The sequence below is a fragment of the Protomyctophum parallelum genome, assembly GCF_964188405.1.
Source record: "Protomyctophum parallelum genome assembly, chromosome: 13".
Classification (NCBI taxonomy): domain Eukaryota; kingdom Metazoa; phylum Chordata; class Actinopteri; order Myctophiformes; family Myctophidae; genus Protomyctophum; species Protomyctophum parallelum.
In genome coordinates, this window is record NC_139708.1 from 4783369 (window position 1) to 4809263 (window position 25895).

Below are 25895 nucleotides of genomic sequence, written 5' to 3' on the forward strand. Positions count from 1 at the left end.
TCATCCCGACGATTCCCCTGGTTCGCGGAAGTAATGTCTCTATGGAGAATAACATGGGGTGATCTTAATATCGTCTACTATAAGCATTGTGGTCCAAAAATAAACAAGCTGTCTCGGCGTTATTGTCAGGGTGGTGTCTCTGTATCGTTTGCAACAGTCAGTCACTCATATATGATACAGTCTGCTTCTAGCGAAAATCTCACTCATTCAGCAGCAGTAACATTAGCGTTTTCTCTCAGTCAGTTGATTCTTCATATCCATATGAGTGAAGCGGCCGGGGTGACATGTTTATTTTTCAAACACAGTTGTTATATGAGGCGATCTCAAATCGCCTCAATGGGGATTTCAATGCAACTAAACAAATACATGAACCTGGGGACTGACGCCCTCTACTGGAAGTGACGTCAGACTTCGGTGCTCTATGTCGCTGGCTTCCATTAAAAATGAATGGTAAATTGGCGAAAGGGCCTTTCTGTGTGGAGTTTGCATGTTCTCCACATGTCCCCTAGGGTAGGTACCCTCACATGTTCTCCACATGTCCCCTAGGGTAGGTACCCTCACATGTTCTCCACATGTCCCCTAGGGTAGGTACCCTCACATGTTCTCCACATGTCCCCTAGGGTAGGTACCCTCACATGTTCTCCACATGTCCCCTAGGGTAGGTACCCTCACAAAAAGTAATCCTGGTCTCTAAACTGTCACCTGTCAGGTGAAAAGAAGCAGCTTGGACTCCTCATGCACAGAAGGAAGCATGAGGTCAGTCCGCTGCCCTCCCAAGGTTGGCAGAGGAAGTGTAGCGCCCAGGATTACATTCGATAATTGACACTGGGTGGGTTGCAAAACCGTGGGATAAAAAAGCCACTGCCGCGTCAACCGCGTTGGCCGCGTTGATTAACGGATCATATCTTTATTTAACCGGTAATGGAGATTTCTTATTAATGGTTCTGTTCGGAAAAGTTAAAGATGTTTCCGATTTTGTGCATGGTTCTCAAAGCAATATTAGTCTGGTTCCCTAATCCATATTCAAACTATTCAAGATGACCAAATCCAGATTAACGGTGCTCTAAATGGGATTACATATCACAGTGTACAGGACAGTTTAGCTTTGTAAAGAACAACAGGCAGTATAGCCAGCCTGGGGTCAAGTGTTTTTATTTGAAGACCACATTAAAACAATACAAACAGATCCTTCCATTTATTTTAAACAGCCAGTCTCATCTAACCCATAACAAATCAAATACAAAAAAGAAAAAACACAAATATCTTATAATTATAATTATAATAAAAATGATAAATGTCAAAATTATTAAATAAAGAATGTTTAGAGTTCTTCTTAATTTGTTGGGACACCGGTATTTTGAAAATTAATCTGTGCTTTTAAGAAGCGGACCTCAAGTCTGTAGTTTGGAAAGAAAGATTTGTCACTGTGCCAGACCAATTTGTACTCCTGCTCTTTCCGTTTCTCATTTGGGAAGTGATTTATAGCCATCATCATCTTTGTTTGGCAAAGAAAGAACGCTTCGAGTCTCTTCTCAGCTCCTGTGGCTTATATTCTTCCTCAATAACAGGGCTGTGATCCAGAATAAATGTTTCCTCTGCATTAGAAAGGATAACTGGCTCACATATTCCTCTACAGTCGTGGGCTCACCCACCGCCGCCCTACAACACCTTGAGCCCCTTGCAGAGCTTGCAAGTTTTCACTTCCAATAATGTCAAGAACCCCATATGTGTAATCACCTTTCCCGAAGGGCTTGTTTCTTATTGCTTCAGCATGGTTCTTTGTTGACTTGCCCTTCACATTCTGCCATCTACAGTATATTCCCCTTACTCCGCAGTCCTCTTCTGTCCAGATAGCATGGCATTCACATTCCAGGTGAACCCAAATCTTGTTTTAGTTGCTTCACCCTAAGTAGAATTAAATTGGTCTACTATTGAAGCTATAGCACCAAAAACCCTTCAGCATTATTTGCATGGGTTTCTGCAGCAAGTGAAATTAGGCCCCTTTGAGTCCATGGTTCCACCACTTTGGTGTAGTGAACATAAAGTTTATAGGCCTTAGGCATGATTGATTTAATTGAACACAAGCCAAAGCACATCAGCTAATGGATGTTTAATGGCTGTGTGTTTGAAACGACCAATTACACAGTCTTCTTATTCAGTCTTTCTCAGAGGATTTACAGAGATTGAGGCACTGACATGTAGGTATTGTTCAATAGCACCGGTTTGGTAGGAGTAGGAGTTTGGATACATAGCAAAATATAAATAAAATGTATATACACCAAATGAAACAAATGTTGCATTAGATGTTCCTGAAATCCACAGGATCAGCGTTTCATTTGATCAACGGTATCCCAATCCTACTAAAACATTTTGAACAACACATACCCATGGTTTGATCCAGATCAAAAACTTGACTGGATTACGTGATATTATTTGGATAGCATTGTTTAGACAGATGGACGCTAGGTTTGATTACTAGGTGTTTACCTAGTATGCTAGTTCCTTTGAAGTACTAAATTGTTGTTGCCTTTGCACTCTACTTACGTTACCATTAACCCTGTTGTTTGCTGACGAGGTTTCATCTCATACATGTAAATTGCTCTGGATAAGAGCGTCTACTAAATGCCTAAATAGTAAATGTATGCGCCAGTGGGCCTGGTGGACCACAGGCGCGTAGTACCACATAGGTTCTAATGCAGCTTGACAGCGCATCAGGGTTCAAATCCCAATCCCAATGACCTTTCGTCCTGTTTGTCCTGTTTCCTGTCTATCTCCACTGTATAACTCCCCTCCCCCATGATCTAATCTGACTTCAGAATCCTCTTTTTATTTGAATTTTTTTACAAGATTTGATCCAATCAAAATTCAATCAGATTACTTCTGAACTGCTGGACCCTGTGCATTGTAAGTGTAGTTTAGATTGAGTCTACCTGATCCTTCTATTTCTTTTTTTTTCTTTTTTAAAGAAGGAAGAAAGGTGTTATAAATTCAGCAGGTGACACATTGAAACCCCCTGAGGGACTTTGAGACTCTGCCTCAAAGACAAAAATAAACCAAACAATGACACGTCAAGGAGGCGAATGGGAATGAATATGAATTAATATATAACTCAAATGATCTAATATCCTGAATTTGGTATGCGTGCATACGTGTGCTTGTGAGTAATTTACGCCTCAATGCAAGTCATTAAATATACGTTGTTAACTTTAAAAAAAGACTGTACAGCATGGCGTCGGTATGACCCTCATGTGTATTCCGTGGGGAACGGTGGAACACAACAATCAAAGAACTGCAGGCTGCAAGACGATGCCAATTAAAAGATATGCGTCTTGTCAGTTATATGACTGTGAATCGCCTCACATCTAAAGCTCTGCACATCACGATACAATTGAATTACTATAGCTCACGTTCCCATTTGAACAGCTTGGGAGGGAATTGAGGGCGAGGACGAGGCTGTCCAAATGGAACGTGCATGGCAGAAAAATAAATAAATAAATAAACCTCTTTAAAGGAGAATTCCATACTAAAAGGCTTTCTTACCTATATTTGTAGTCGTTACGTCCCCATCAAAGAGGTCCAGGTGTTATTTTGTGCAAAAGCTCCTCATTGGCTATTTCCCCTACCCTAAGCCCTAAATGAATTGCATTGAATTGAATGGGAATTGAATGGGGATATGGGGTGTTGTGCTAATTTGCTTATTTCCATCGCTCAAAATTATAATTTTGTTGTATATATCCTCTCTTCATAATGTAAATAATATCCCAAGCGGCACACTTTACTACTTATTTAGATGGAAATAAGCGAATTAGCACAACACCCCATAGCCCCATTCAATTCCCATTCAATTCAATGCAATTCATTGAGGGCTTATGGTAGGGGAAATAGCCAATAAGGAGTTTTTGCACAAAAACCTCTTTGGTGAGGACGTAACAACTACAAAGAAAGGTAAGAAAGGTAAAAAAGTTTTCTAGCATGGAATTCTCCTTTAAAGCCAGTGTTGTGTAACTTGTGTATGCACACTCTTTATCCTCACACTTGGAGTTCGTCCAGAACACCACGGAAAGGAGAAAAACAAAAAGTGCTCTAAAAGTATGTCATTTCAAATAAGTGGGGCCTTGATGAAAAAAAGATTAACAATGGTTTGCCTGAAAGCTTCGGCCACCCCCCACACCGTATACATGTACACTTTAAAGGGATTGTGACATTAAAAAAAAAGGTTTTGGAATTGTTCTTATTTTTTTTAGGTTTTCTAATCTCAATTGCACCCAAAAAACATGAACTTTTAACATTCAGTAGATTTTCTGTGATCTGGGGTTTTCTGGCTCAAACAGGTGCTCTGATTTGCCGGCAGTAAGTGATGTAAGACCCTGCAAATCCCATATTATGTCAATGGGATTTGCCAGCAGATGTCACTGTTTTCACTGTGTTGCCTGTTTTCATTGTAGCTCAAAAGGCTTCCAAACCCCAAAGAAAACTTCAGACCACAGAAAATCCACTGAATGTTCAAAGTTCAGGTTTTTTGGGTGTAATTGAGGTCATAAAACCTAAAAGAAAAAAGAAAAAGAAATGAAAATGAATGTCATAAAACCTTTAATGTGCACGGAAATTGAACACACGTTATATAATGTTTGAGCACATATATATATATACGCTCACACCTGTGCTTTAGGGTGGTGTGTGATGGTGGGGGGCTGGGCGGGGATGAGACCAGATTCAGAGAGAGATCACTGATTGAGGGCAGTGAATCGATGGCTGGCTGCGGGGCTCCGCGGAGCCAGTGAGCGATGGTGCTGCATTTAATCGCCGTCTGTGTTTGTCTCAATTATACTACATAATGGTTCCTATCACCTGGGCTAACGCCGTGCTCAGGAAATGCTGTGTGCGGGTAAAAAATAAAAAGGGGGGGGGGGGGTATCTAAAGTAAAGGCGGTATTAATAACACACAGGGAGGCTGGACGACGATATGCCGGCTAGGTAGCGGTGATGGATGGTCAGCCTCCCTGTAAGAACTCGCTCGTAAACACTTGGTTATATTGAGTAGATGCGGAGTGGAGATATGAGCTCAGTCTGTGGTTTATGTGTGTGTGTGTGTGTGTGTGTGTGTGTGTGTGTGTGTGTGTGTGTGTGTGTGTGTGTGTGTGTGCGTGTGCGTGTGCACAGATGTGGGGGGACCTGCGGACCCCATCGCCCCCTCCATCATCGTTTCCCCCAAGAACACCAGTGTGACTGTAGGACGGACCGAGGCGATCATGGAGTGCATTGCCAACGCCAGGTGTGTGGTTCTCTCTCTCTCTCACACCTACACACACACACACACACACACACACACACACAGGCAAAATACACGTAAGACACACTCAAAACCACCTCACCGCTGACATGTCCTCATCACTGGCGTGAACCTTGATATCTTTTGTTTGAATGTGATAGGAAGATGCGTTGTACACATGCATCGCTCACCTTGTTCCGTGCCGGCATTTGAGCCATTTGTTGATTCAAGGTTCCTCTCCTGCTCGCTCACCTACTCCAGTCTTCACCCCTTGTCCTGAATGCTGGCTATTATCTTCCATTCAAAGACTTAATCAGAATGACAGAATCTATTCCATCATTCCCTCAGTGAGCCACAGCCTTGAAACAGAATAGGAATCTGTATTAAAAGCCACGCACACTTTCATTCTCTCCCTCTGTCGCTCTGCCTCTCTGTCTCCGTCTCTTGCTCTCTCTCCTCTTTCACCCTCCCTCCTTCAGGCCACTTGTCAAGATGAGTATTACTTGGAGGAAAGATGGAGTGGTGGTCAACACGGGTATCCGAGACTTTGGCCGCAGACTGGTCGTCAGCCTGCCATCGGTGAAGGACAGCGGCTTCTATGAATGCGAGGCTTCGCTGCGCAGCAGCAGTGTCCCACCGGTCACCGCTGGGGCCTACTTGCACGTTCTTGGTAAATGACCTCCAGTCCACTTCTCAGCCTCACACTGCCTAACTCAGTGTCAGGAGAGTGCTACAGTTTGGAGTGCTAAAACATTGGAAAGTGAGTTTGCATTGGGTTCCCTCTACAGATTTCCAGACCGTAGGTTTTTTTTAAACCCTAAAGCACTGGTTGTCCAACTTTATTTGTGCCAACGACACCCAAATTGATTTGGCTGCGGAACCCCCCATCCGAAAATGTTTTGTGTCAGGTACCCCAGAAGAGAAGATTTATGTTCTACAAATTTATCCCAAACTTTCCAAACAAAAAAGTTAGTTTTTAGATCTGCAAAGTACCGCTGGTGGTCCCTTTGAGAACCACCACCCTCAGTGTGATATAACTAGTGGTTGGAGGTGGTCTCGCTACTCTTCCACTGAGAAATATCCATCCTGTCAGTCCTTTGAGACAGGTGGATTGGACAGGAGAGGGAGGCAAGCCACAAAACGTACCAATTGTTGCTTCCTTCCTAGAAAGCTTAAGAAAGAGCTATTTTCTTACCTACAGAGTAGTCTTACCATACGTCCTCTTTTGGGGGGCTGTCCGGGCAGTCCGGGAGGGTTTTATAAATTCCTTCAAATGTCCGGGGTTTTACACGTATCGCCTGTAGTGTAGCTCACAGACCATTCAGACCAATGTGTATTACAATGCACGTTCAATGGTTCGTAGTGGAAAAACACTGTGAGAGCTGGACTTTCAGCCCGAACCCCGGAATGTGTATTATTCATAACTTATTATTCATGTGTATTATTCATAACAGCACAGGTCCTGACCGCAGATCAGAGAAAGGCTGTTCTGCTGTCTGCAGATAGACTGTTGTGTTGTCTGCTCTCCGTGAGGAAAGCTTGAAATGCCAAATAACTATCTCATCATTGACATGCAGAAAAAGTAGGCTACTGTTTTCTTAGCTTTGTGACTGACCAATGAGAAGCAGATTGTATTGTCTGCAAAGGAACTATGTGTCTGTCACAAATAAAAGTTCTGTCCTGCTAGCCCATGTCATGTCAACAACACAGACAAGGAAGCTGTGCGCGAGGTGAGTCCTTCTGCAAATTAAATTGACCCAATATTATTTTGTACAACCTAGCAAAGCATAAGATATAATGGTTTGGAGAATATAGGCTGGTCTCTCTTTTTACAAGAGATAAGCCATTGCATACAGGTTCTCACACTTTTTAATTTCAAGGACCCCCATAACTCTGAGAGTAAAACCAAATGGACCCATAAGAGTCCCATTTGATTCCATATTTCCATTTGTACAGTATCAGAGTTAAAAGTTATAAAAGGGTCCATTTGGTTCCATTTGTACTAGTACACTCTCAGAGTTACAGTAAGGGTCCATGATTTGGTTCCATTTGTAAACTCTCAGAGTTACAGACCTGTAAGGGTCCATTTGGTTCCATTTGTACACTCTCAGTTACAGACCTATAATGGGTCCATTTGGAACCCCCTCAAGGAACCACGAGGGTCCTTGGATCACACCTTTGAGAGCCACTGCTTTAAATAAATACATAACTAATATAGAGCATATTTGATCAAATTTAGGAGCATAACTTTTTTGTTATAGATTATTTTGACATCTGAATTTAATTCAAACAGAACCGCGCACGCACGACACATGCACATGCACGACGTGCACGCGCACATGCACGTGCGCATGTGTCTTCTTTTTGGTAATTCAGAATATTATGGTATGCTACATACTACAGAGCTATGAAATGCTTTCTTAGTTTATTCAAAACCCCAAAAACTCCCATTGGAAATCTGTGGTGGGAGCTCATGGTGGGGGGTAACTTCTGGGTTGGCCAACACCTTCATAGCAGTAGATCACAGAGCCATGCTGACAGCCTGACACGGGTATTTATAGTGCATTTTTACAACATGGCTCTGCAGGTGTCTAGCCGAGATCAGTCTGTGTGTTCTATGTATTTGATGGATTACCATGTGTTGTTCTTGCTGAGAAGCTTTGGATTAAGAGCGTCTGCTAAATGCCTAAATTGTAAATTGTGTCTACTGTATGTGAATCATATCTTGTGCACACTGCCGGTAGGCCACAGAAGTAAATTTCATAATGGAAGTCAATGGGACACTGATCAGGCTGAAACCATGCCCAAATTTGGAGACATACATAATGTCATAGACCAGGGGTTTAAATTTCAACTGATTTGTGAACGAGGGACCACTACCCTGACTTCAACCTGGGGACCAGGGTGGGGATTATGGGCTAAGAGTTGTGCTTTTGTAACATTGCTATTATTCGTATCACGATATGAGGTTCACGATACGATTTTTCACGATATTTTAAACAAAAATATAAAATATTCCACATTTTCTATTTAACTACATTGTAAAAGAAGTAGCATTATTTTTGACAGTGCAGTTCAACATAATTACCTTCCTTGATGCATTAATGAGCATCAACGACCATCACCTGGGCACAGTCACAGACACACAGCTCCCCTCCATCACCTGGGCACAGTCACAGACACACAGCTCCCCTCCATCACCTGGGCACAGTCACAGACACACAGCTCCCCTCCAGAACTCTACTACTGACCATCACCTGGGCACAGTCACAGACACACAGCTCCCCTCCAGAACTCTACTACTGACCATCACCTGGGCACAGTCACAGACACACAGCTCCCCTCCAGAACTCTACTACTGACCATCACCTGGGCACAGTCACAGACACACAGCTCCCCTCCAGAACTCTACTACTGAAAGTGACTGCATGGAGTCTGTCTCATTTCTGTACAATTAAGGCCCAATCCCAATTGCCTCCCTCAAGCCCTGAGCCCTGGACCCTCATTGACTTTAATGACGTCAGCTGTAAGTGCTTGAGGGTGAGAGGCTGCAAGGGCTCCACATTGTTGTGAAAGAAATGGGACAGCACTTTGAAGATGAGTCCTCCATTCATGACACTTTGCATCACTTTATACAAACTGTCCTTATTCACAGCCAGTGCCTACCTACATGCTTGGCCTATTTACACATGTCTATCATGTCTATTTTAGTATTTAAGCTGATCGTTTTATTATTAGTTTAATAAATACACTTTCCTGTGTGATATGAGTTGTAATATTCATATATAATAATATGCATTATACATTTCATTTCCATATTCTTTTACTTTGCTCATTAGTCATTTCTCATCATGTTTCCCTTATTGTTGTTATTAAATATATAGCCTATATCCTTCCATTCCGTCTCCTTTTGAGAACAGTGAGAAAGCACTATTGTGTTTGTTGACATTCTAACCGCGATACATAACTAATTTGCATAGCTAAATGATTGACGTTCGGAGGATCCCCTCATTCCACTGGTAACGCTATGAACTGTGGGTAATTTCTTTGCCAAAGTCAGCATCGACGCTGACTTTGGCAAAGGGCACATAAAGGGGCGGGGCTGAGCCCTCACTGACTTACCGATTTCAAATGGGACATCCCTCAAGCCCTCGCAGACTTCACGTGAACGCGCAGCTAAGTCAGTGAGGGCTCATTGGGTCAGCAAGGGAGTGGATTGGGATTGGGCCTTATTTCATCCCTCCATTTCTGTGCAACAACTGTAAACATGCTTTCTTGTTTAGAACCTAGCTCGAGTTAACGTGTAAAAAAAGCTTTCTTTGATGACATCTTAGGATAGATCTAGATCTATTTGACAGTGCAGAAACTTAATTGCCTTCCTTGATGTGTAAATGAGCATCAACGACCATCACCTGGGCAGTCACAGACACACAGCTCCCCTCATCACACACACCATAATTCACTAGATTTTTTTTTATTTGAATAAATCTATTCATATCGTCGGGATTAATATCGATATACGATATATCGTTACATGCCTAATTGCTATGTATCCCACTGTTTCTCAACCAATGGTCCATTGACTACTAATACTTTCCTAATAATAATGAGTCAATCAGAACCGGTGCACTTCCCTCTTGAGATCCTAAGTACCGGTGAGTCCCTTTTTCTGTTGAATTTCTTGACCTCCAACAACATGGACAGTCATACAGACAGGTGGTTTTGTTTTCTAAATGGGCATTTATTTCACTATTAGATATTTGGCTGGTGCTTTTATGACTTAACAACAGCCACAGCAACATCAAAGGATCAAGGAGCATTGATAATGGTGAGTGTAGCAGTGTTTTACTCATTTTGTTTTGTTTCGTCCTACAGAACATCCTTTGTTCGTCAAAGAACCCCCGACTCACATCAGCGCAGAGATGGAGAAGGTGGTGGACATCCCCTGCCAGGCACGAGGTCAGAGGTGTTTTTTTCTTTCTTTTTTGCTGTGAGATGGTTTGTTCTCATGTGAGAGAGAGAGAGAGAGAGATAAAAAAATATATTTTTTAATCAATTTTATCCTTTTGAAAACTGCATAATGATTACTTTCTACTTTCCATCATTTTAGGTAGGCCAACATTTTATGCCAGTACTTTTTTTAATTCTGGACTTTTACATTGCAGTCTTGATTGTGTGAGTACTTTTTCCGCCACTGTGATATCAGGCACACCTCAGCCGGACATAGTGTGGTTTAAAGACGCGGTGGCCATCAGCCCAGTGAAGATCCCCAGGTACAGGGTGTTGGTGGGAGGCAGCCTGCAGATCAACGGCCTCCTGCCAGACGACACCGGCATGTTCCAGTGCTTTGCCCGAAACCTGGCGGGAGAGATTCAGACCAACACCTACCTGGCTGTCACCAGTACGTCAGCAAACACACCTACATTCCTAAAAGAAACAGTCTTCTCTTTCTCTTCTCTTCTCTTCTCTTCTCTTCTCTTCTCTTCTCTTCTCTTCTCTTCTCTTCTCTTCTCTTCTCTTCTCTTCTCTTCTCTTCTCTTCTCTTCTCTTCTCTTCTCTTCTCTTCTCCTCTCCTCTCCTCTCCTCTCCTCTCCTCTCCTCTCCTCTCCTCTCCTCTCCTCTCCTCTCCTCTCCTCCTCTCGTCTCGTCTCGTCTCGTCTCGTCTCTTCGATATGTTTTAAATCAAAAATAGCAGATGTGCAAGCTGTGAGTTTGTACTTCTGTAGATCTGCTATTTTCACGATTGTTAACACGCGTTTTTCAAAACCTAACGGCATTCTCAAAACTGCACACACAAAACTGAAAATCGCACACACAAAATGCTAAACCCTGACTCTCCTTTTCCATGATGACTCTTTGCCATCAAATCTCTTAACTGCTCCCAAAATGGAACTCGTGTTTTCATTTGGTAAACAATCATAGAAATGGAACACACTTGAATGACAATGACTCTGGAGAATGAGCCATTTCTCCTTTTGTAAAATGACTCCGTGTAGGCCTACTTTTTCATAGTCAAACATAAAACATCACACACAATAAAATGTTTTCTTTCTTTTCTTTTTTTTTTACAATAAACCAGCCTGCTCAAAGCCGGCTCAAGCCAGCTCTGTGGGTTCCATTCATATACCTTCTACCTCAAAGCTGAAAATAACTTCAGGAAAGGAGAATATGGTGGAAGGAATAAAACAGAAAAATTTTCTAATGATGCCATCAACTGTGTAGTGGCTGAGATTGGGTTGGACCCTCTGGCTCATGGTCAAACCATGATTGAGCACATGGTCAACCACAGTTGCCCGAATCTCATTAGATATGACCGTTCTCCTTCTTCTTTCTCCTCTTCCTCCTCCTCCTCTTCCTCCTCTTCCTATCCCTCCTCCTCCTCCTTGGCCTCCTCTCCTTCCTCCTCCTTCTCTCTGTCCACCTACTCCTCTACCTCGTCCTCCTCTCACTCTTACCCCTCTCCTTCTCTGGTTCTCCATTGTTCACCCAACAGTCCTGATTGCAAATAGCTCACATTCATTCATTCTCATTGATCTGAATGTTTAGAGATTTGACTATTTGTGTGTTGCAGGTTGATGCTTTGAGATGTTATGTGAGAAGTGTGTGCAACAACTGAACATTGTGTGTAGTGTTTGGACAACAAGGTGATGTGTAATTGCCATCAGAGTGTAGAGAAGGAAAGTCAGAGTCTAATGCAGATAAGGGAGTGTGATGTAGTGCAAATTGTGTCGAGCGATTAGGTACATGAGTGTGAGGTTTTTGTGTGTTGACAATCGCGAAAAACTGTAACTACTTTTGCTGGGGACCCCCTGGAAGGACCCCTTTGAGAACCACTGCCCTAAAGTATGTCAGTATAGTATGTCTCCCACGTCTCCGCTTCGATCCTCTCCTCTTCTCCTCGCCCCTCCCCTCTTTTTTCGTATTAATTATTCTCTACACGTCCTCTTTTCTTCTCTTCTCTTCTCGTCCCTTCTCCTGTTCTCTATCTCGTCCTCTTCGCCTCCGGCACCCATCCTCTATCTCGCTCCCTTAACAGTGACAGGCTTGTCACCTCAAACGCTGGGGCAATTATTGGCTATTTTGCACAAGAGAAAGAGCAAGAGCCAAAGCAGGAATGTCATCTCCCCCCCGCGCCAACTTGCACGAAACGAGACCTGGCAGAAGCCCCTTCGTTAACATCTTATGGCTCTATTAAGCTCTGAGCCATTGTCTGCTTTGTTAGAGAGAAAATCTATTTAATTCATGTCTCATTATCAGCTCTGATTGCGTGTTGGTTGTGCGTGTGTGTGTGTGTGTGTGGGTGTGTGTGTGTGTGTGTGTGTGTGTGTGTGTGTGTGTGTGCGTGCGTGCGTGCATGTGTGAATGACCTCCTCCTGCACCAGGTATCGCTCCCAACATCACTGCCGGCCCGGCGGACAGCGCGGTGATTGACGGCATGTCAGTCATTCTCCACTGCGAGACCTCCGGAGCCCCGCGGCCAGCCATCACCTGGCAGAAAGGTGGGTTGGCTCGGGGCAGCCGGGGCGCTACATTATTATAGCACATTGCCATCCTGTCAGAGAAGAAATATAGAGACAAAATGGCAGGCAAACTGTATGCACCATTCCTAGACAATGAGGGGTTGGTTTTCCCCCTCTCTCCTTCTCTAAAGCAAGTTTTTTTTTTAATTAATTTGCATGTAGTTCTCTCCCAGGACGTTTCTCTAACTAAGATAATTGCTGTGATTTCTCTCATTCACAACGTTCAAAAGCTTCATGTCTGCTCTGTTGTACGTCGGTGTCGCTGACACTGAAAACATTGCATTGCATTGTTCATCTTTTCATTTTGACATTTTAGATTATTCTTTTGAAAACAAATGTGAAAGTGTTAGTGGGTTTTATATTGAACCACTGAAAAGTAGGTACTGAAATGTAACGCTTTGGACTGTGGAATGCACTTCCCATTGCAGTCAGAACTGCAGCATCACTCCCAATCTTCCGCCGTAGCCTGAAAACCCACCTTTTCAGACTCCATCATGGCCCATAGCACTTACCCTAACCCCTTAGATGGCATTTCTGTTGGCTTAGATAGCATTCGACACAGACTTATAGCATGTTATGTAGATAGCACTATAATTGTATTGTATATAGTCATAGCACGCCATAGCACGCCATAGTACATATGTATAGCATAGTAGTAAATATATGTATAGTTTATATGTATAGTGTATGTATAGTTTCATTATATAGATATTCCACTGTTCTTTCTTAGCTTACGCATGTTTCATGATAAATGCTTTTATGTGATGTATTTCCCATGCTTTTGTTCTTGCTTAAATGTAAGTCGCTCTGGATTAAGAGCGTCTGCTAAATGCCTAAATTGTAAATTGTCCCCCCGCAGGGGAGCGTGTGCTGGCCAGTGGCTCGGTCCAGCTGCCCAGGTACACCCTGCTGGAGTCAGGCAGCCTGCTGATCAGCCCGTCCCACCTGTCGGACGCTGGCACCTACACCTGCATGGCCAGTAACTCCAGGGGCATTGACGAGGCTGCCTCTGACTTGCTGGTCTGGGGTCAGTAGAACACAAACACAAGGTTTATATTACCCTACTACTACCGCAAGGCGTACATATTTTATTGCAGCCCGAAGAAACATATAAAACAAAGGAATCACGAACCACGGAAACAAGCCCAAAAAACATTGAAAATGTCAAATTCATGTCAAAGGGAAAATAGACTTTTGTTTCTTTCATTTCCTGGAGAGGTTGCCCTTTCGGTCATCATCAATAGTTTATGAATGCATGTACACAACAGGGCATACTATTAATGTTACTTTTTTTTTTTTTAATACTGTTTTTATTAGGCTTTTTTTTGTATGACAACATCAGAATATTATCGACAATGACAATGAGTAGTTCTGTTAAATAAAATGAAAAAAATAACAGGCAATGTAAATGTTCTATTAATGTTATTTTTGAGTGAATTGCATCACAGGCTCTCTGCACCATACATCCAAGCGATGCGGGGAAAAAAAAAAAACCCTCCACTAGTGTTAGGCTGGATCAGGAAACAAAGCCAGACAAAGCTGGGAGTGAATCCAGTGTAAACTCAGCGGCCTCGGTTCAATCAGCCGTTCAAACAGAGAGACTGTGATGTGTGACCTTACCGTGTGTTCCCACAGCGCGGACCAGGATCACCAAGCCCCCTCAGGACCAGAGCGTCATCAAAGGAACCAAGGCTGTTATGACCTGCGGCGTGACCCATGACCCCAGCGTCACTGTCAAGTAAGGAGTTTTGTATTTATTTTTTCAAGTAAGGTTTATGTTTATTTATTTTATTTTCACTCCACTGTACGAGATTAAAGGATTACGTTGAAAGCTGACATAATTTTCTAACAATGCAGCCGCATTTATAAGCTGTCACACACATTTATTTTGAGGTGGGATTAATGTAACCTGACTCCGCCAGGTGGGGCAGCATCTTTTTGGTTTCCAAAACAAGGGCCAGGAATGGCCATGTTGTTCTTAACCACTGAAACACTCTATTCTTGGGGAAAAAAGCGGTTAACTTGCAACTGTACTTTTTTTGTCTCTTTACAGCAATTTTCTTTGCCGATCTAAAAGCTTGCAGATCGGGCTATTTTTTGGCTAATATCCCCTAGGGTTAATAAGCTGGTGAAATATGTGACCAGTGCCAGTAATTTGAACCACAAGTCGCCAACTCTGTTATGTCACTATAGGACCAAATAGATTATTTCTTTTTTTTTTGTGTTTTTCGTTTTTAGCCACATTAAAACAGTTGGAATGTTAAAGAATGTTTTTATTCCATCAGAAAGTCGTTTTAGTGTCATTAAGTCGTTGTATTTACATTGCAAAAATGTCTCTATAAGTACAGTTTATTTGCCGTATTTTGGGGGTGTGAACATTCCTGCACGTATTTACATAGAGTCGTTTCGATTGGCCATAGCTATCTTTGTTCTCCAGTTACAGTAGCCGTGTGTTTGTGACAATAGTCAATAAATAGCCTACAACATCAGCATTTTTGTTAACTTGATATGATGCTGTTGGATGTTGTAATAAAAGTATAAATTAACTGATTTACCCGTCGTCCACTGAAGAAAAAGTTGCTGTTTGTTTGTGGTCTCCACACGGACCACACGCATTCTGACGATTGTCTTAGTTGTAAATCCATTCTTCTGCCCTTTATTTCAGTGCACACATGTGCATGTTTAGCACTGTGTTTTAATCTCTGTAACTTTATTACCGTTGGATGCAGCTGCCTGATGATCAATAGCCTACATGAATTAATAACATCGTGCGTGATCGCGCGTCGCGGTAAAATCCGTCTTTTATATAATTTGATCAATCCATGAAATCCACGCGTGATCGCGCGTCGCGGTGAAATCCGTCTTTAATATAATTTGATCAATCTGTGACATTGTTGTTCAAATATTGAATGAGAAGACATAGTGTAGTACTTCAAAGTGGAAGCATCATAACACACGTCTAAGGTATTTTTTCCCCTGACTTTCTGTTGGTAAGGTTTTGACTCTTTCACATCAGTGCACGGCTGATTCAAGCCATGCATTTAGGGGTAAAAAGGTACCTTTGTACATATTAATAATGTAATGTAAACATACAGCATTTTTAAATTTAGCAATTAAAAGCATGGGTCTAAAACTACAAGTAACTCCATGGAATAAATTATAGCCTACTTGCAGTGTTAGCGGCAAGTAGTTTTACTCTACATGTAATTATTTGAAAACTCAATTAGCCTACTAGTTATTTTTTAGATTGTATTATTACAAAACATACACTAAACAACGTCCGTCCTATATTTCTATATTGCAATATTGATACATTATCATCTCTATTTATTCTTATTCTAAGAGTTCTAGATGACCTTCTGGCTTCTTTTACTAAGTGTCCACTCAAGTCATTCTGTGCAGTTGACAGTGTGGAGTGGTTAGAGGATGGGGGGAGTGTTTATGCAAGTATCTAGGGGTGGAGACAAGTGACCATTGTCACACCCATTCCTTGGCTCAGAGATGCTAAATAATTTGAAATCTTAGAACGGCTAATTCTGTACTTTGGTGTTTACAGTTAAACAAGTTTCAAATGGTCATATCTTCTTCATTTCCCCCCCAATTTCAATGAGCAATACATCATATGAAAGGTTACAGTGTGCAGTTTCATAATATGTAAAGAACTGAAAAATGGCCATGGCCCCCTTGTGTATTAAACCACTGGCACTGGTCACATATGTGCAACAATCTTTGCAGCGTTTATCCGCTCCTAAGGTGACCTCTTATGGTCAGTTTGAGGAATTAGCTGGCCTCTTTTTCTCGGGCACCCCCCAGACAGTCTTGACTGTGATGGAGTGCAGAGTATTTGCATCTGTCTCAGAGGGTGTGGAGTGATGTCTGTGGAGCCCAGTGATTAGAGGGCCTGTCACCTGTGGGGCCTTGGCATTGATCGCATCGCGGGGTAAACAGATGAATATGTAAACAGAGTAATAACTTCAGACAGCGCCTTTAATTAAACACAACACAGAAGAGATTAGCTGGAGAGCCCAAACAGTCTCAATTAATCATTGGGAAGTTCTCTCTGTGTGTGTGTGTGTGTGTGTGTGTGTGTGTGTGTGTGTGTGTGTGTGTGTGTGTGTGTGTGTGTGTGTGTGTGTGTGTGTGTGTGTGTGTGTGTGTGTGTGTGTGTGTGTGTGTGTGTGTGTGTGTGTGTGTGTGTGTACAAGCAAAGTACAAATACATAAAAGGTGTACAGAACTTAAGTAAATGTACTTTCCACCACCACTTTCCACCATTTGAGAGCGAGACTGAGAGCCAGAGAGAGATGGAGAGGGAGACGCATGTGGGCAGGTGTCATGTCATGTATGTGACTGTACTGTATGTGAGAGACAGATACATTATTCATATCACATTGCCAGCAGCCCCACAACATGTTCCATATGGTATCAACACCGTAACACCTTCTGTGTTTTGTTGTCTGAACCAAGCACAGCACACTGTCACCACCGTGTGCCTGTCACAGTGACAACGAGTGTGTGTGTGTGTGTGTGTGTGTGTGTGTGTATTGTCCTTGTGTTTGGGAGTCTGGGCCATGTTCACAAACATGTGCTCTGTGGCCTGCAATTGGGAGGATTGCAAAAGACAAATACAGAAAAGTGTCTCAGCTATTACGGGCAGTCTGTCTATCTGGCGAAGACCATGGCCCTCATTTATCAACCGTGCGTACGCCAAAATATGGGTGCACGCCGAAATTACCGGCATTTTCGGCATTTACCATTTCCGGCAAAGCTTGAAATTGAACTTGAGTAGGACAAAAAGTCACGTCTGGTCGGGAGCTGTCGTATGCTTTGTCCTCATCAGTTTTTCTGTCGTAGAACAGCGGAGCAGCGTTGTTTGACCAGTCTTTGTGTCATATGAAATTAGTAGGAGTTAAAATCGCGCAATTAAAAACAATGTTGCAAGTTAGATGCTTAAGCCATTTAAACTGTTTTGCATGAGTGCATACATGCGAGGATTTGGGCTGTCTGTGCTGAAATATTTCCATGACGGGACGTTGGAGAGTATAGTGCAGTGCTGCAGTTGTGGAGAGTCCCAACGTGGGTAGCCTACTGTAGCCTAATCTACAGCAGGCCGATGTCTTTCTGGAGTTACGGTATGTGCAATCTCCTCCTCATTTAATAAACCTGACGCGTCGCTCGAATGCCAAATGTACCGTGCCAGCGCAAGTGGGAACCGCACCGTGCCAGCCACATATGAGGCTATACGGCTGCACATTCATATAATGACAGTTGACAGCCCAGCCACTGCCGCGATCGGCGACAATTTACAATTTAGGCATTTAGCAGACGCTCTTAATCCAGAGCGACTTACATTTAAGCAAGAACAAAAGCATGGGAATACATCACATAAAAGCATTTATCATTAAACATGCGTAAGCTAAGAAAGTAACAGTGGAATATCTATATAATGAAACTATACATACACTATACATATAAACTATACATATTTACTACTATGCTATACATATGTACTATGGCGTGCTATGACTATATACAATACAATTATAGTGCTGTCTACATAACATGCTATAAGTCTGTGTCAAATGCTATCTAAGCCAACAGAAATGCTATCTAAGGGGTTAGGGTAAGTGCTATGGGCCATGATGGAGTCTGAAAAGGTGGGTTTTCAGGCTACGGCGGAAGATTGGGAGTGATGCTGCAGTTCTGACTGCAATGGGAAGTGCATTCCACAGTTTTGGAGCCAGAAGGGAGAAGAGTTTGGGACGTGTGGAGCGTTGTACCTGCGTTTTTAGTGAGGGGACTTCCAGTTTCCCTGCGTTGGCTGATCTGAGTGCGCGGGAGGGTTTGTAGGGTTCAATCATACTTGCAAGATATGGGGGAGCCATACCTTTGGTTGCTTTGAATGCCAGCATCAGAGTTTTGCATTCTGTGCGGGCAGCGACCGGGAGCCAGTGGAGGGAGCGGAGCAGGGGGGAGACATGTGAGAATTTTGGCTGGTTGAAGACCAAGCGAGCTGCTGCATTTTGGATCAGCTGGAGAGGCTTAAGTGCACATGCTGGTAGGCCAGTAAGGAGGGAGTTACAATAGTCGAGTTTTGACAAGACTGTTGTCTGGATTAGGAGCTGGGCTGATTCCTGGGTGAGGAACGGTCTAATTCGTCGTATGTTATAGAGTGTGAACCTACATGATCGAGTGACAGCTGTGATGTGAGCTTTGAACGAGAGCTGACTGTCCAGGACAACACCAAGATTCCTGGCTGTTGGGACAGACGTTACCAGGGCGTTGTCTACGGAAATAGTTAGCTCCCGCATAGGGCAGGACTTAGCTGGGAAGAAGAGAAGCTCAGTCTTGTCTGGGTTCAGCTTGAGGTTGTTGGAGGACATCCACTGTGAGATGTCAGCCAGGCATGCAGTGATGCGCTCTTCCACCTGAGTGGCAGAGGGGGGGAAGGATAGGAACAGTTGTGTGTCATCGGCGTAGCAGTGATAGGATATATTGTGAGCAGAGATGATAGTGCCAAGGGATTTGGCGACTGCGAGGCAATCTAAATAGACTGTCGAACGTGCATGGTCAGTTGGTCACGGACGGACCACAGTGATAGAGAGAGACAGACAGGACAGGAGGAGCAATATGCAAAACAGCAGCGTGTGTGTGCCTATTTGTTATTTAATTCATGGTTCACAGGTTCAGGTTTTCGTTCACTAATATATGTTGTATATTAAATTTAAAAGACTTTAATAATTTAATATACAACTAACAACACACAGTGAAAGTTTCTTGCAAATTGCGATATGTGCGTGCGTGCGGGGGGGGGGGGGTGAGGCGGGCAGCAAGGGAAGCGAAGCGAGAAGAGAAACAGACAGCTTTATTTAATTCATGCAGGTTTATTTATTTAAGTTGTTGTTAAGTTATTTGCAAGTTGCGTGTGCGTGCGTCTGTCTGTGTGTGTGTGTGTGTGTGTATGAGAAAGGGGGCAGCAAGGAAGTAACCATGGTTTCAGGATCGTATGGCAGAACGTTCATGTCGCAAAAACGAGGGCGAGGCTTGATTTCATAGGGCGTGCCAGATAGATTTCAGCCGTCACATTTATTAACGTCGGAACGAAATGAAGGAAGGATCAGCTGTTTGCGATCACTTTATAAATGCAGTGGCGACGTGGGTGTACTACGAAACCTGCACTTTATAAATGCCGTGGCGACGTGGGTGTACTACGAAACCTGCACTTTATAAATGCCGTGGCGACGTGGGTGTACTACGAAACCTGCACTTTATAAATGCCGTGGCGACGTGGGTGTACTACGAAACCTGCACTTTATAAATGCCGTGGCGACGTGGGTGTACTACGAAACCTGCACTTTATAAATGCCGTGGCGACGTGGGTGTACTACGAAACCTGCACTTGAATCTGTGGCAGATTTTACACTCGATTGATAAATGAGGGCCCATGTTTCATTATATCCTTGAGTAGCTAAGGAGGGAAAAATAAATGAATAATCTTTCAAATGTCTGCATACAGTAGTCATCACTGTGTAATCTTTCCCCCCCGCTGTGTGTTAATAAGCATACTGTGCAGAAGTTGTATCTGGTTTGATCGTATTATGTAACATTCTTGTGATCAATGTACGGGGATCTATTAGCCGGTATTTGTGCAGATACAAATATAAGAATTCAAATGTGTGTGCACTGTGCAGTATGCACTCACATGTACTATGCGTTCCCTAGGCACGTGTTCCCTAGGCACTGTGCAGTATGCACTCACATGTACTGTGCGTTCCCTAGGCACGTGTTCCCTAGGCACTGTGCAGTATGCACTCACATGTACTGTGCGTTCCCTAGGCACGTGTGGGACAAGAGCGGCTCGTTGATTGACGTGAGCGTGTCTCCGCGCCTGCGGCTGGACCCCGACGGGACCCTTCACATCTCCCAGACGTGGTCGGGCGACATCGGAACATACACCTGCAGGGTGACCTCGGTGGGGGGGAACGACTCCCGCAGCGCCCACCTCCGAGTCAGGTAGGGCGCCACACGGCGGCGACGCTGTCTCCTCTCCCTCCCACCCACCTCATCTCAATCTCTCATTAGTTAGTGTTGCGTCTTGCAGTGTTGATTTTGATTTTTTTGCCATGTGCTTACAGTCGCTAGTGCAAGTGCTAGACATGATTGGCTGCCTCCTAAGCCAATGGGAGTCTGAACCCATACTCTGAAACGCCGCATAGACATTTAGCGTAAAGGGCACCTATAGGCTGCTTATCCATAGACATTTAGCGTAAAGGGCACCTATAGGCTGCTTATCCACCTATAGGCTGCTTATCCACCTATAGGCTGCTTATCCACCTATAGGCTGCTTATCCACCTATAGGCTGCTTATCCACCTATAGGCTGCTTATCCACCTATAGGCTGCTTATCCACCTATAGGCTGCTTATCCACCTATAGGCTGCTTATCCACCTATAGGCTGCTTATCCAGCTTGACAGCGTGTCACACGTTCGAATCCTGAGGACCTTTGCTGCGTGTCACTCTTCCTTTTCTCTCGCTCATCATTCTACTGTCATTCTACAGTCTCCTGTCTACTGTATCAAATAAAGGTATAAAATGCCCCCCCCATCCAAAAAATAATAATAATATATATACTGTATATATATATACAGTATACTGTATATATATATATAGGAAAAGTGGCACAAACAGATCTGCTACTTTTGCTAATCTTGAATGTGAACAGTTTTGGACGAGGATGAGGTTCCCAGCCGACAGAGCCGATTTATCCACTCACACACGCATCAACATAATACTCCCTCACACAGGCAGTTGCCCCACGCTCCAGAGAACCCGCTGGCCGCTCTGAGCGCCACGGAGAGGAGGGCCATCAACCTGACGTGGGCGCAGGCCTTCGACGGCAACAGCCCCCTGATCCGCTACATCCTGGAGGTGTCTGAGAACAGTAAGTCTGCTCTGTGGAGAGACATAGTATGTCTGCTCAGGGTTAGTACGTGGAGGGATAGTTAGTAAGTTAAGGGATAGTTCACCCTCAAAATGACTTGTTTTCGATCGATTACTCACCCCATGGAGACTTGTATTCATGGATTATAATTTTTTTATCCCACGATTGTTCTAACCCTTTTGAACAATCGTTTTATGACCACTGCTGGTCATAAGATGATTGGCTTAGGAATGCAACAAAAACTAAAAAAATACCTATTCAAGTCTCCATGGGGTGAGTAATTGCTAGAAAACAAGTCACTTTAAGGGTGAACTATTTGCAATGGTGGAAATAGTAGTCAAATGTTTTATTTGAGTACTTTTTATTTTAGTTAAAGTATCAATACAACATTGGAAAAAACAAAGACTCTGTTACAATCGTTTCAGCATTAAAATATACTGAAAGTACCAAAAGTACTGAGCTTGTAGATTGGCTATTTTCAAATAGCCAAAGTGTATATAGGTCTGAAGTGGCTAATGTATGGTATATGGTGTGTAATATTAGTTTAAATTAAAAGTAAATTGTATAACTAAACGTTTGTAGTGGAGTAAAAGTACAATATTTGCCTTCTACTGGAGTAGACATAAAAGTATTGAAAATTGGGAAATACTAAATAAAGTAAAAGTACCTCAAAATTGCACTTACACAGTACAGTGTACAGCATGGGCGGAGCTTGAGGGGGTTCAGGGGGTGCACTGCACCCCCTGGCAAAAAAAACAAAAAAAACGTTTTTTTTTCGTTTTTTTTAAACTTAACTTCTGGCTTCTGACTGTAGTTTGAAATCATCTCTCTTATCATGATATGATGACTCGCTGTATGGCTGTAGTGCATGTGTGTATGTGTGTGAGCTGCTGTACTACCTAAATAACTCATTTTTAGGGGTTAGGGCATTGTAAAAACGCTAAAAAAATTGCGTGCGCGCGGGTGTCGTTGGCCAAGCAGTCGCACCCCCAGGCGTCAAGTTCAAGCTCCGCCTATGGTGTACAGTATGGTGCTCTGCTCTGTTCTGTTCTGTTCTGCTCTGCTCTGCTCTGTTCTGCTCTGCTCTGTTCTGCTCTGCTCTGCTCTGCTCTGTTCTGCTCTGTTCTGTTCTGTTCTGCTCTGCTCTGCTCTGCTCTGCTCTGTTCTGTTCTGCTCTGTTCTGCTCTGCTCTGTTCTGTTCTGCTCTGCTCTGCTCTGCTCTGTTCTGCTCTGCTCTGTTCTGCTCTGCTCTGTTCTGCTCTGTTCTGTTCTGTTCTGTTCTGTTCTGCTCTGCTCTGTTCTGTTCTGCTCTGCTCTGTTCTGTTCTGCTCTGTTCTGCTCTGTTCTGCTCTGCTCTGCTCTGCTCTGTTCTGCTCTGTTCTGTTCTGTTCTGCTCTGCTCTGCTCTGCTCTGCTCTGCTCTGCTCTGTTCTGCTCTGTTCTGCTCTGCTCTGTTCTGCTCTGCTCTGCTCTGCTCTGTTCTGCTCTGCTCTGTTCTGCTCTGCTCTGCTCTGCTCTGCTCTGCTCTGCTCTGCTCTGCTCTGTTCTGCTCTGTTCTGTTCTGTTCTGCTCTGCTCTGCTCTGCTCTGCTCTGCTCTGTTCTGTTCTGCTCTGCTCTGTTCTGCTCTGCTCTGCTCTGCTCTGTTCTGCTCTGCTCTGTTCTGCTCTGCTCTGCTCTGCTCTGCTCTGCTCTGTTCTGCTCTGTTCTGCTCTGTTCTGCTCTGCTCTGTTCTGCTCTGTTCTGCTCTGTTCTGCTCTGTTCTGTTCTGCTCTGTTCTGCTCTGCTCTGCTCTGCTCTGCTCTGCTCTGCTCTGCTCTGCTCTGCTCTGTTCTGCTCTGTTCTGCTCTGTTCTGTTCTGCTCTGCTCTGTTCTGCTCTGCTCTGCTCTGCTCTGTTCTGTTCTGCTCTGCTCTGCTCTGCTCTGCTCTGTTCTGCTCTGTTCTGCTCTGCTCTGCTCTGCTCTGTTCTGTTCTGCTCTGCTCTGTTCTGCTCTGCTCTGCTCTGCTCTGCTCTGCTCTGTTCTGCTCTGCTCTGCTCTGCTCTGCTCTGCTCTGTTCTGCTCTGCTCTGCTCTGCTCTGCTCTGTTCTGCTCTGTTCTGTTCTGTTCTGCTCTGTTCTGCTCTGCTCTGTTCTGCTCTGTTCTGCTCTGCTCTGCTCTGTTCTGTTCTGCTCTGCTCTGCTCTGCTCTGCTCTGTTCTGCTCTGTTCTGCTCTGTTCTGCTCTGCTCTGCTCTGCTCTGCTCTGTTCTGCTCTGTTCTGTTCTGCTCTGCTCTGTTCTGCTCTGCTCTGCTCTGTTCTGCTCTGTTCTGCTCTGCTCTGCTCTGTTCTGCTCTGCTCTGCTCTGTTCTGCTCTGTTCTGCTCTGCTCTGTTCTGCTCTGCTCTGCTCTGTTCTGCTCTGCTCTGCTCTGTTCTGTTCTGCTCTGTTCTGCTCTGTTCTGCTCTGCTCTGCTCTGTTCTGCCCTGCTCTGTTCTGCTCTGCTCTGCTCTGTTCTGTTCTGTTCTGTTCTGCTCTGCTCTGCTCTGTTCTGCTCTGCTCTGCTCTGTTCTGCCCTGCTCTGTTCTGCTCTGCTCTGTTCTGCTCTGTTCTGCTCTGCCCTGCTCTGTTCTGCTCTGCTCTGTTCTGTTCTGTTCTGTGTTCATCCATCCATCTATCCATTCATTTGTTTACCATACATCTATTCATTCATTCATCCATTCATTAATTCACTATCATTAATTAATTAATTTGTTCGTTCACTATTCATTCATTCACTTTCCATCCATCCACCCACCCACCCACCCATCCATCCATCCATACATCCATCCATCCATCTATCCACCCACCCACCCATCTATCCACCCACCCATCCATCTATCCACCCACCCATCCATCTATCCACCCATCCATCCATCCACCCACCCACCCATCCATCCACCCACCCACCCATCCATCCACCCACCCATCCACCCACCCACCCACCCACCCATCCATCCATCCATACATCCATCCATCCATCTATCCACCCACCCATCCATCTATCCACCCACCCATCCATCTATCCACCCATCCACCCATCCACCCACCCATCCACCCACCCATCCACCCACCCACCCATCCATCCACCCACCCACCCATCCACCCACCCACCCATCCATCCACCCACCCACCCATCCATCCATCCATCCATCCATACATCCATACATCCATCCATCTATCCATCCACCCACCCATCCATCCACCCACCCATCCATCCACCCACCCATCCATCCATCCATCCACCCACCCACCCATCCATCCACCCACCCATCCATCCACCCATCCATCCATCCATACATCCATACATCCATCCATCTATCCATCCACCCACCCATCCATCCACCCACCCACCCACCCATCCACCCACCCACCCATCCATCCACCCACCCATCCATCCATCCATCCATCCATACATCCATACATCCACCCATCCACCCACCCACCCATCCATCCACCCACCCATCCACCCACCCACCCATCCATCCACCCACCCATCCATCCATCCATACATCCATACATCCATCCATCTATCCACCCACCCATCCATCCACCCACCCACCCATCCATCCATCCACCCACCCACCCACCCACCCATCCATCCATCCATACATCCATCCATCCATCCATCTATCCACCCACCCACCCATCCATACATCCATCCATCTATCCACCCACCCACCCATCCATACACCCACCCATCCCCATCCACCCATCCCCATCCATCCAAACCATCCATCCATCCATCCATAATGAGCTAACGTCTCCCTCCATGGGTTGTAGATGCTCCATGGACGGTGTTGTTAGCCAACGTGGAGCCAGAGTCCACCGGCTCCACGGTGAGCGGCCTCATCCCAGCGCGCTCATACCAGTTCCGCCTGTGCGCCGTCAACGACGTGGGGAGGGGCCAGTTCAGCAAGGAGACAGAGCGGTGGGTAGAGACTATACTTCAGAATGCTGTTTCTAATCTGATAACGTTCTTATGTCCTTAGTTTAGCGCAACTTCACAGTATAACACCCAGGTCATAAAAAAAACTCCCACCCTGGTCACTCACTGACCGCACAGAGTGAAGTCCAAGACCAACAGATTCAGTAACAGCTTCTATCCAACAGCGGTAGTTGCACTCAATGCTGCTAAAAAATGATCTGTTG

The 25895-nt window shown here is 44.4% G+C and overlaps 1 protein-coding gene across 1 annotated transcript in view; it reads left to right on the top strand.

Moving 5' to 3' along the window:
• LOC310869419 (protein sidekick-2-like) overlaps nt 1–25895 on the top strand; it is a 173446-nt gene that overhangs the window by 97888 nt on the left and 49663 nt on the right. The window contains exons 6-15 of the mRNA XM_083780153.1: nt 5161–5272; nt 5749–5939; nt 10145–10228; nt 10476–10670; nt 12652–12768; nt 13649–13816; nt 14425–14527; nt 20625–20801; nt 21594–21730; nt 25527–25674. Coding sequence (XP_083636279.1) covers nt 5161–5272; nt 5749–5939; nt 10145–10228; nt 10476–10670; nt 12652–12768; nt 13649–13816; nt 14425–14527; nt 20625–20801; nt 21594–21730; nt 25527–25674 — 1432 coding nt within the window. The remainder of the gene's footprint in view (nt 1–5160; nt 5273–5748; nt 5940–10144; nt 10229–10475; nt 10671–12651; nt 12769–13648; nt 13817–14424; nt 14528–20624; nt 20802–21593; nt 21731–25526; nt 25675–25895) is intronic.